The sequence below is a fragment of the Micrasema longulum genome, unplaced genomic scaffold, assembly GCF_059751315.1.
Source record: "Micrasema longulum isolate JH-2025_06_02 unplaced genomic scaffold, ASM5975131v1 h1tg001152l, whole genome shotgun sequence".
Taxonomy (NCBI): Eukaryota; Metazoa; Arthropoda; class Insecta; order Trichoptera; family Brachycentridae; genus Micrasema; species Micrasema longulum.
The window spans coordinates 95,968-108,809 of NW_028278339.1; the positions used below are offsets into that span (position 1 = coordinate 95,968).

Sequence of the window (12,842 nt, forward strand, 5' to 3'; positions counted from 1 at the left end):
TCCAGTCCTTGTCTACAAAAATTTGGACAAACTCAAAATATTGTTGATAAACAGTGTTAGTTTTATAATATAAAGTTTGACGAACCTTGACGAAGAAGCTTGTTTGCTTTGAAACCGGTAGGTGAAAAATAAAAATTAGTGTTTAAAAACAAAGTTGTTTTATTTATTTTATTATTGTTAGTTTTAATTCATAAATTTCTCAACGAAATAAGCATTTAAAAAATCACAAACTAGAATTATACTGGGAGAAATGCAAGACTAAGAGCCAGTTACACCAAAAAATGGCGATTTCATTAAAATAAAATGTTTTATTTTCTCAGACCCAATTCGTCCATTACTTAACTTTAATCTTTTTTACATATCTTTTTGCGATACAACCGTTTTACGTAACATATATTTCAACAGAAATAGGTTACTTTTTTGAGAAGAAGATATTTAAGTCTAGGCATTAACAGCAATAGCGGCCTGTCCGTCTGACTGGTTTAAGTGGTCACTTTACACGCGGTGTAATATTCGCGATGCTACTCATGTTCGAAAATACTTCTACAATTCTTCCATCTTTTCATCTCTTCATTCTTACATCTTAGATTTAAAAAAAAAAAAAATGCTGGGTGAAATAATACCAAATAATTTCACTTTAGTACTAGGAAACGTTTTAAAATACTTTATTAATTCTACCAATCCAATTTTTATGTTATGTTTGTCAACTGATGTTTTTTTTCAAAAAAAAATCCCATTAACTTTCAGCGCTTTAAAAAAAAAGACAAGAAAACAGAAATGATTAGCGACCTCGGTGCTGTAAAGGCTAAGACATTTGAATTTTATTCGTTCATGTGCTGTAATTATTCACTAACGTTATTCGGTCTACTGGCCAACTGTGGAAAAAAATGCAAAAGTCTTCGGAAACCCAATTTTAATTATTTTAAATTACCATCCGTTGTCAGAAATTCTCCTGGGCTCGTAAGATCGCTGAAGCCTAATAAAACGACTTTCTTGTTAAATTTCTCCCGCAAGGTGTGTTCAGGATAGCGCAACATATTGGAGACAAACACTTGCGCTTCTGCCTGGCTGTTGATGATGGCTAATGAAGCAGTTTCGTGGGTGCATACGCTGTACGCTTCGTGCCATGTTTTTGGATTTGTATGCAATTTGTAGCAGCGGTTTGCAATGGGCTCAAAGAAGTAATCTGGAATCCAGAAAATAAATCATCAATGAAAAGTACATTCTTTCCTTATTTTATAATAATCATAAAAATCTTTATTAATCATAACATTGTCGATTAACTGGAAATCATATTGGTTGGATCCAAGATATTGCTTTATGCAAAAACCCAAAAAGTGCATACTGTTAATATTTTCGTACTTTAAGTTCATATAAATTAATACACAATATCTTTGATGGGCGGACATAACAGTATAACTGCAAAAGTCCAACTTTTTAGGAGAGCAAAAAAACGATATTATGAACCCAATTATTTAGCTACAGACCGCATATTTTGCGAAATAGGTTAAAATTTACAGATAATTTTATTTGTGTTAGATTCAAGTTATTTGTACAAATAACAAAAATATTCCAGATATACTACTTGAACCATTAAATATGGGACAGAAATGAGTCTACTTATAGAACTAACTAATACTATTTGTACCACTCAATGAATAATATAAATGAGTCTACTTTTATTACTGAGATCATCTTGTACTATTTGTGCCACTGAAAATATGACATAAATGTGCACACCTATTTTTTTATTTTTTTATTTTATAAATTTATTGCAAAAAAATAATATACATACTTAATAACAGGGAATCTTTATAAAACCAATTAATGTAAAATGAAAACGGAGTGTTCTCAGTTTATGATAGTCTCCATCTAACATGGCACAGCCTGTTCTAAGATGGAGATTTTCTATCTTTAGAGCATAAGTAGTCCTTTACTAATAATTTTAGTGTGAGTTTAAATACTAGTAATTTTGTCTTGTCGGTCTAGATGACACATGGAATAAAGGTCTTTCAAGTAGGTTTGGAGAATCAATTTTATTATTTATTAATTTAAATAAAAATAACTGGTCCAACATTATTCTTCGATTTTTAAGAGAGTTTATTCCATGGTACTGGATACTTTGGGCATGATTAGAAAAGTTAATATTTAACCGGTAGTCGACCTGCTTAAAAAAAAATTTTTGGACCCTTTCTAGTCTATTAATACTTACATTATAGTAAGGCGACCAAATAGGAGTACAGTATTCTAGCTGGGGACGAACAAATGTTTTGTAGAGTTTTTCATATGTTTCTGCATTTTTAAAAGGTTTTGATACTCGCATAATAAGTCCGACCATTTTATATGTTTTTTTTAGGACTGATTCAATATGAATATTAAACATTAGTTTCGTATCAATAACAGCACCTAAGTCACGAATTTGACTATCTGTTATAGAGATCGGGGTATTATTAAAAGAGTAAGGAAAGCTGATTGTCGTTTGTTTGCGCGAAATACAAAATGAATGACATTTACTAATATTTAATTCCAGTAAATTTTGATTACAATATTGAAAAAGACTGTCGAGATCTTCTTGCATTTTTGCACAGTTTATAAAAAACACTTTTGATATTTACTTTCTTTGAAATAACTAGTTTTTCGCCGATGAAATTTTGAGTTTACTTTTATTTTTAGAGTCGTAAAACTGTTTTTTTATCATATTTACAAAATACAGTATTTTTACGTACAGTACTTTTGTAAGAGTATTTCTTTTGCTTATCGTTTTACAATGTTTTTTTATTCTGTATACTGTCAATCTGTGTATCAGAAAAAAATACAATAAATTAAAAAATAACAAATAATAATAAAAATAGTAATTTTATAATTTTAATTTTATGGTAGTAAGTTACTAATATTAATTTATTTACATATGATTAGGAAATTATTTTTATGCTTCGTCAATAAAAATATTTTTTTGGGTAAAAAAAATGATTGAATGAATTCATCCGGTAGTTACCTCTATCTGGAGTGGCACAAATAATATTGTACCTGATATTGTTCGCCTCTCGGGTACAAATGAATCTGAATTTACTGGTGCAAATATTATCATTCCATAATCCATTTTTGTACATCATAACACAATCTTCTTCTCCGCTATTGTCGTTCGGCTCATCTGTATTCCAATTGGTAAATGAAATCTCTTCGACGTAAGTTCCTGAAATTATAAAATAGTCAATTATGATACATACACAGTTCGCCTTTTCAATGAATAATTTATTTTTCTATTAAAATAAATAAAACAACTTTGTTTTTAACCACTAATTTTTATTTTCCACCGACCGGTTTCAAAGCAAACAAGCTTCTTCGTCAAGGTTTACGTAAGTAATGAATCGATTCCTTTTTTATTTTTATCATTTTCACAAAATACTACACATGGACCCAATAAATCAAGTCGTTTTTTCCTTACACGGGTGGTAATTTGATATCATTATTTTCAAAGTTAGACAGGAGAGGACTAAAAAAAACATTGTTTATTTGGTCATTAATTATTGTTTTCTTATTATGAATCGCTTTATTAATTTCTAAGTTGTCTAATTTTAATATTTTATTTTCAACATGAAGTACTTTTAATCCAGTGTCTTTATTGAAGTTATGATTATTTTCCATCAGATGATTTGCGAATTCAGAAAAATTATTATTATTTAAGCATCTTAAGTGTTCTTTCACTCTAATATTAAAGTTTATTTTAGTTTTTCCAATGTATATTGAATCGCAATCATGACAATTTAATTGGTATATCCCAGATTTATTATATTAATGGACTTTGTCCTAGTAATTTTTTAACAATGTTTCTTTATTATTAGTTGTGTAGAAAGCCGGTTTAATGTTTGATGGTAGGGAATTAGATAATTGTTTTGAAAAAATGTCATATATAAAAAGAATCCACCTCCATTGTTTAGGTGGGTTTGCTCTATTTACTGTGGGAGTAGAATATAAATATTTATTTATAAGTTTGCGTTTTTGTTTTTGATTTAATATTTCATCAATTAAGTTCTCATTATATCCATTATTATTAGCAATCTGTTTTATTGTATTGAGTTCTTTTTTTAAATTAGTATCATCTAGTGGAATGTAATTCACCACTGTAATTGGGCCTCCTGACCTGTTGTGGTGCAAAAAAAAATTGAAATGAAATGAACATTAATTAACCTATGTATCATGGAATGGAATGCGGAATGTTTATGGGAAATTGGATGATTTGAAAAATTATGAATAATTGTGTCTGTATATGTTGGTTTACGGTATATATCGAAATCATTTTTTAATTTTTTTATTGTTAGAGACAAGTCAAGAAAGTTTAATTTTTTATCTTTTTCTATTTCTAAAGTAAATTTTATTTTATTTCTTTGCTATATTTCTTTAATTTTATTTTTATTTCTTTTCTTTGATATTGTTTTCTAGGTCAACGTACATCACGATATTTAATAATTTAATTAATAATTTAATTAATAATTTAAACATAATACCGTTAACCTTACACATTGAATACCAGCCGAAGGTAGTACATTTAAAATTACTTTCAAAATCTATATTAACCTCATGTGACCTTATGTAATGTGACCAATGTTACTAAGAAGGACTTATGTCGTTGCATGAGGCTGTACAGTATTATCCGAATTAATGTGAACGAGGCAAAACATTGCCCTCTCTGTTCATTCGCACAGTTCAAACTACGCCAAGTACTCGCCTTTTCCACGGCTGCGCATGTTAGCAAACAAACATGAAAAAAAATTGATTTTTAAAATTTATCCTTATAAATCTATACTTTTTAAGCATTTGTTTTCCAAACTGTAATTATTAACTAGGAAATGTACTGTCTTTTGGTCTGCTTACCTGAAAATAAAAGAATACGTTATGACACAGAGGCTCTGTTAATCCAAAACTTGTTATTGTTCGTCTTCTATTTCTTTTACTTGTATGCTGAAGTTATAGGTTTAAGTGTTTCCGATTTTTTTTTGTGTGTGCCACTAAATGATTTTTTACATGTTGTTTAGCTACACAAGTACTTGTCATTATAATTATATTTCTTAAATTCACACAGACAGATATACAGATACAGTTGTAGTTTTTATATTTTTCTGTGTTATTCAATATGAAATACGTCATTCTAAAGTTCATTTTAAAAATTTAGCCTTAAGCACTAGGATTAATATCTGGTGAGTTTCCAGGGAGCCATTATGCGAGTATTAAAATAGAACCAGGTGGGTTTCCTATTAAGCAGCAGGGGCAAATCGTTAAAATAAGTGATTATGCACAGCTTACCATTATAATTGAATTTCGATAATAATGTTTTATGGTAAATGTGATTATGAGAAAATAAATATATTGATTGTTATTTTGCCGTTTATATCTTCCTACAAAAAAATATCTATGAAGTGCGCCCAGCGCCCAGCCCGTTCTCGGTGAACGATGAAACTAGCCGATTACCTCAGCTTATTCTCCATACAAAAAAGTACACCATATTATTTTACATCTGTAACCCTACTAAGCTATTTTAGTACTAAAACAAGCTTACAAATTACAAATTTTATTTGAAGGTTCTCTATTTGGAAACTAGTATTTTTCTTTAATAGGATACCGTTGACAAAATATTGTGTATCAATTATGACATGTGGCGTTTGCAGTGGCCGTTTTTGGCATTATTAATTTTAAAAAGAATCGGCCATCGCTTAGTGTTGACAGTTACTACTGAATGTCATTGTGGTATTTCTTAACGAATTTTGTACAATTATTGTATTAAAATAGTGTACATAGAATAAAGCTATGTTTATCGCGTGCTTAATACTAATTGTTGTTTGAGTTAATTTTCACAGAACCACAGAAAAAAATAGTCATTTACATATATATGATATTACTTGCATATTATGTATTTATATGAAGGTACAAATGAATGTATCATTTTTTGTAGATTACCGATAAAATAAATCACGGCTCGCCACTGTCAGGCAGGTCATGCGCGGACCATATCCACAACATACGCTGTATTTTACAGGAGAACAAAGAACTCAAAAGTTCCTTGGCTATGTGCTTCGAAAAGTATGAAAAAGCGTTTAATAGTCCGCATGAACCTACACTCAAAAGTCATTCACCTAGAAAAATACTAGAAGCATATGGGATCTAAAAAACTAGTGGAACTATCAAAGCCCTTTACCCAAGTAGCGAATTCCGAATAAAAATTAACGATGTTGTCACAGATTGGTTTGACCTCGGCCTTGCACCATTCTTTTTTTAAATTCTTATGGACTTCATCCTAAGATTGTCAATTCAAAAACTCTGCGGTATAGAGCATGCTGGTGATACGCTTATAATTGGCGATTCACTAAGGGGTCTTCAAATCACTCTAGATGTAGGCTAAATAGGTACTTAGCATGCATGGCTTTCAAAATCAATAATGTAAAAAGCTATGTACTGTGTAATACTTCGTATCTTGGTGTCCAAAATTCTCTGAATGTCAAACCAAGTCAATTATTGTTTTGCCCTTGTTTGTCTTTGCTAAAAAGTTTTATGTTCTTTTTGTTCAGTTTCTTGCATTTATATTTCTTCATGTAACTGTTGCAATTGGCTTAGGCCGTATATATAATAAATAAATAAATAAATATCTATTGGCTGGTTTAAGTGGCCACTTCACACGCTGTGTAACATTCACCATTTTGCCTATGTTTGAACATCCATATTTCTTCAATTCTTCCATTTGTTGATTTTAGTGTGTGAAATGGCCACTTAAACCAGCCAATGACAGGTCATAAGCCCTGTAAATACCTAGACTTCCATATTCCTTTATTTAAGGTGTTCTCTGTCCCTGTTGTAATTTGTTAATCTTAATGACTGTGAGTGAAATCCAGTATTATGTCTACAAACATTTGGACAAACTCAAATATTGTAAACATACTTGCCATTACTAAATATTATTAAATATTTGTATTTAACCACATACCGACTTTTCTATGTCTACCGGTTTCGAGACGTACATGTCTCTTCGTCAGGGCACCAATCTAACCAACATGCAAACTCCACTATACACCATTATCATAGTTGTTGCACAAAAATATAAAATCAACACGACATGCATTTTAATAATCACATGCACTGATTAGATTATGAAAATATTTTATATTGTTTGAGAAATAGTTGAAACAGTGCATGTTGGTTCTAATCAGTAAATGCACTTATTAAAATGCACGTCGTGTTAGTTTTATTTGTTTGTGCAACAATTATGGTGAAGGTGTAAAGTCGGTTTTGTATGTTGGTTTAATTGGTGGCCTGACAAACATACGTGTACGTCTCGAATCTGGTAGACAAATAAAAGTCGGTAAGATATTATATGCAAATATTTAAAAACATTTAGTAAAATATTTGACCACAAAGTTGATGCTTCGAATATTAATAATATACTTACCATTATTGGTGATGAAATATCCCTCGGAACGTATGTCGTTAAGACCAAGCCAATAATACTCGAAGCCGGGACTTGTAAAGTTCAAGAGGATGTCCACATCCTTTGAAGACGATGGCAAAGCTAATTCGGCTGACTCTACTTTGCAGATCTGCACGGCATCCGACCATGTCCTAGGAACCTTGTGTTCTTTGTAGTATGTATTGGTTTCCATTACGTAGGTGTAGTCGCTCCTGAACGTTACTGGGTCTGGCTCGAAGTGTATTCCATCTTGTTCTGTTTTAATGTATATTTAGTTAAAAACAAATAATAAACAAATATTACTGACGCGGAAAAATAAACGGAACATAAAATACGAATTCGTCGATATTATGGATGGACTTGCGTTACAGAAATATATTCGTAAAATATTTTTTTTAATTTCTTTTTTTAACCCTTACGGGTTACATAGGGTCAAAGCACCAGTAAATGACCATTGGTTAATAAAACACAATATAGTAAAAATTGCTACATGTGTCTAGTCAAAAAACTTTTAGCACTAGAAACTATGACAAAAGCGGTAGGCGGACACAATTTTTTCTAAGAAACAAATCAGTTTTGAACTGTGAGTTGTCAAAAGGTAATAGTACGTCTTCCCGTTATTGTTCTGAGATTGGTGGTGTTTGTATAAGGAAAGGTGTGGTAAGTGTTTTATTTGATGCTATTTCTTATGCAATTCTTTGAATATATCCATATTCTAATGTGTTAGGGTGTTTTATAATGTTATGATGTAACTAAATCTGAGTATTATTTTTACTGGGGTTAGTTGCAGTCATTCACTGGTGATTCTGCTATTTTTTTAGAGTAATATTAATTATAATTGTAATACTCGTATTTCAATAAAAAAGTATTAGTATTTAGAAAAAAATTCATGTGTTTTTTATTGTTTTCTTTTATTTTGTACGCTTAAGTAATTAAATATTTACCTTTAATGTGGATTTCACTACAAGCTGAACCTTAAACTGTCATTCATTGGCGCTTTGACCCTACATTTAACAAAATATTTTAACTTTTGAAATTCACATTCAACTGTTAATAATAATATTTTTAACATCTTTTGTAAAGGTTGTCTGGGTCTTTTGTTTAGTTTTGTCTGGTAGTTTATTGTATAATTTCGGTCCATGGTTTATTAGTCTCGATTGTCCTTTTCTCGTTTTAGAAGGTTGTGTGTGATGTTTTTCTGATATTCTCGTATTGTGTTCATGTTTAATACAGTTTTTTTCAAGTTTTAATTCTTCATCTACAATTACATCGGTGGCTAATTTATGAATAAATTTTTTAGGATTCTAGTTTAAAGAGTTCAGTTATATTTAATTGTTTAGTTTGTTAAAAAAAGTTATTGAAGAGCTGATATCTATCAGGGGTAGTTCATGTACTAACTTTAATATTTTATTTTGCTGTCTTTGTAGTCTGTTTATGTCATTTTGGTTTCCTGTTCCCCATAAGAATTGCATATAACATATTTGAGTTTTTACATAGGCTTCGTACATAAGAATTTTTTCCATTTTTGGAACAAAGTTTTTGATTTTTAAAAAAAGACTCGATAATTTCGCCACTTTGTTAATTTAATTGTTGATATGAATTGTCCAGGTCAATTGTCTGTCTATTGTTAGTCCTAAGTATTTAACATGAATTTCAGTTAGTCGTTCATAAATTCATATATTTTATAAAAAATAATAACGTGTCCCTAATTCCATGAGACTAAAAACCCTGTCAATTTAACAGCGGTAATGACGTATCCCTACTCCATGAGACCAAAAGCCTAGTCAACTGAATAGTTGTAATAATGTATCCCTAACTCCATGAGACCGATTAGCTAGTAGCTGCTCGATTGTAGAATAATCTACCCAGTAATGTTAGAGACTGGTAAATATCATATATATATAATTTATTGTAAAAAATTTGAATGTAGTTTTTGAAATAAATATAAAAAGGACACAAAATTCCGAACACTGTCCGAGTGGAACGGAAGGCCTTTTGATGTCTGCCAATAGTCCGGCTTGTCCTGAATGAGTTTTCTGTGATTTTCAATAAGCAAACGCGTAGAAGTTCCTTAACAAGGCCATAGCTGACTATCTCGCCAGACTCTAACACAATAGCTGAGCAGTTTAAAAGAACATACCTATTTCGGTAAATATAAGCCTTGTACATAAAAAGCGAAGCAACAAATAAACAACTCCCATTTTAAAAAAGTCCGCTGGCTAGTGTCGCAGGCTCAAGGATCTGAGGTCCGAGGTTAGAACCATAGTCTACTACAACTTAGTTTCCATTTTATATTAGTAAGTTGTTTACAACTCGTTGAAAATTGCCCACATAACTGTAATATTTTCGTAAATCATAAAAACGTATAACGAAACGATGTTTGGAATCTACAATATCAGAATAACTAGTGACCGGTTTTTGTCAGATTTAATAAACAGGTTATTAAAATATAAATATCATATGCGAATATTACACAGTGTGTAGTGTGATCACTTTATCCCGCCGCGAAGGTCATCGATTCTATAAATGTCCATATTTCCATACTTCCTTCTCAAAAATATTGTTGTTAAATCTTTATATAAATTTGAATTCTTTGTCCTTGCTAATTTTGAATATTATAAAGATCAATTGGTAGATGATAATGATACCAATTATAAAGATGTCGCAAAACCAAGGAGACCGGTCTCCGGTTATTTCAAGTTTGTGAATTGCATCGCTCATTTTTATTGCCGTTAATTAAATTAATAAACTAATAAAAATATTTAAACTTAACTAAGTTTGAAAAATAATATAAAATATTGATTTAAACTATACGAATCAAAATAAATTTACTATTTAATTTTTCTAATTTTAACATTCAAAAAAATACTTGTAAAAAATATAATAGAATTACAGATGCAGTTTATCAAATGACAAATAATGGTTATTGATTGACTTATTAAAGGGGTTTACGCTTGTTAGGCAATACCTATTATGTTATCTATAATTATTGTTATAATATCTGCAAAACGTAGTTTCACATCAGTACCTGATAGTGCATAGGGCACTGCTTGACTGCACATTTCAATTAACTGTTACATAAAAGTAGGATGATCATTCTGTAATACACAGGTGGCAAGTATATAACGAAAGAAATGATTTAGTGTAAATTTGAAATAAAAATACGTTTTTATATTTTTATTTACATCTTAACAAAATTTCTCGATAACAAAGGTGTCCTTGTCATAGACATTGACATCAATTAATTAAAACAGTATGCAAATAATATATATTCACGCGAAAACAACGCAATATACTATATTTTAGGGTGATGTTTGCAAAATGACCTTTTAAGGAAAAAATGTTAATATCTCTTAAAATGAAATATGTGTTTTGAATACGTACCTGCAGAAGTAAAGACAATTCCAACAATAAACAAACCGAGTATGACCAACATAATGAAATAAATATTTTACGTATTTCTTGTACGATGTTCTAGTGGCAACTAACTGATAAGTAAAGACAACTTCTCAAACTGATGCAAAACACCATTTTATATGGGTATATTCATTCAAACCGGTTTATGGAAATACATATACATAGGCCGTTTTCACACATGCCACGCAAATCCATACGACCCGGTAATTTTACCGCGTTTATCATGCAAAGGCATACAAAATGTGTGACCTCTTCATACATGTAAAAATCCGACAAATCTGACAAATTTTTTTGGGGTGTGCTTAATCGTAACCGATTTTAATATATATTACAATCAATATTAATGGTTCGAATAACCGAATTAAATTATTACCGTAATCGACTTTTTATTAATGGAATGTGTTGTGTTTTTACTCAATATCTACAAAATACTTACGAAGTATGAAGAGTGAAATAAAAAATATTAATTAAAAATATATAATAGAAATATGCCTATTCTTATAACGCATTATTGAATACACTAACTAAAAAAAATACAAAAAAACTTATGTATTGTACTCGTAATATTATTATTGTTGTGAAAATTATTTTTTGGTCGTTTCTTTTTAGAAAAAAGTGTTTTTTAAGTAGGTATTTTTTTTGTTGTTATTACTGTGTTTTTAAAACAATAAAAAAAAATTCTTCACACAGGGTTTTACTAAAAGGACTGTTGAGAAAGAAATAGTGTATTTCTATAAAATTATTTAATAATAAAATAATATTTCGAAAATAATAATAATAATAACGTGTAAATCAGGGAATCTTCGTGTATCTAAGTTTCACTCAACAAAGTTTGACAAAAGTTCTCTGGAAAGTATTGACCATTCTGAATTAAATAAACTGCCTAACAAGCTTACACACGAAAAGTCGAATAGCAAATCCAAAAGTGTCGCAATTAAAAAAATATTACCCTAATCGTTTTGATAGTGATAGTTTTTAATGTAATTATATACATAGATGGTGTAAAGTACTATGTTTTAACAAATTGCAACAGGGATAGAGAATACCTTAAATAAGTGAATATGTAAGTCTAGGCATTTACAGGGCTTACGACCTGTCCTTGGCTGGTTCAGATGACCACTTTACACACTGTTTATTGTTTTGAAGAGATTCATTTGACTCAATTATTTTACAAACTAGGCAACGCCTGAAAACAATTTTCCAATTTTTAACTTCTTCTTGGACCAGTATGTTTGTTTTGTTTCGTTGGATATTTTCTTTTTGTTTTTTTACTATTTCGGATGTATTCACTATGAATGATATTATGTTTTGTCACAAAAATGTTTTTTTTATAAGTACGGTACCAAATGAGATTTTTTAATTACTCCTGGGAGTATAATATCTAATTTATGTTTTATAAATAAAAAAAATAAATACAACAAAAAATATATATAAATATTGAAATATTCGATACTTTTGAGACATTTTTTAAAAACTATTTCGTATGTGTGATATATAAATACATTATGCTACATTGCCTCTCTCACTTCAAAACTTTATTTTTATATTCGTGATTTGTCTTGTTTGATAAAGTTATAGGTTTTAACCATTTAAAAAAATAAAATTAGTCTTAAAAAAGTACAAACATAATATATGAATGTCCTAATATTAACTTACATCTAATTATTATTAAAATATAAGCTTATTATTAAAAATTATAAATAAATTGAACTTAACTAAAATTAAGTTTCTGTATTAAAAACCTAAAATGTATTTTTTAAATTGAATTTCAAATTTTAAATTGATCAAGCAAAAACCTACAATTTCGGCAAAAGAGCTAAGATAGAATATTTTTTTATTTGGCTTAGGTGGCATTGATTTTTTTTACTATTTCATTACCAAAAAAAAACTGTTTTATTTTTAAGTATTCAAATATATTGTTAGCTATAGAAAAATTTAGACAAGTAAAAAAATACCGAACGTATTATATACA

At 29.5% G+C, this 12,842-nt stretch overlaps 1 protein-coding gene across 1 annotated transcript in view; it reads right to left on the reverse strand.

Moving 5' to 3' along the window:
• LOC148276745 (macrophage mannose receptor 1-like) overlaps positions 1 to 10,939 on the reverse strand; it is a 31,576-nt gene extending 20,637 nt beyond the window's left edge. Inside the window, exons 1-4 of the mRNA XM_088233826.1 lie at positions 10,838 to 10,939; positions 7,436 to 7,708; positions 2,996 to 3,193; positions 932 to 1,186 (exon numbers count right to left, since the gene is read on the reverse strand). Coding sequence (XP_088089952.1) covers positions 932 to 1,186; positions 2,996 to 3,193; positions 7,436 to 7,708; positions 10,838 to 10,889 — 778 coding nt within the window. The 5' untranslated portion in view covers positions 10,890 to 10,939. The remainder of the gene's footprint in view (positions 1 to 931; positions 1,187 to 2,995; positions 3,194 to 7,435; positions 7,709 to 10,837) is intronic.
• Positions 10,940 to 12,842: the final 1,903 nt, after the last annotated feature.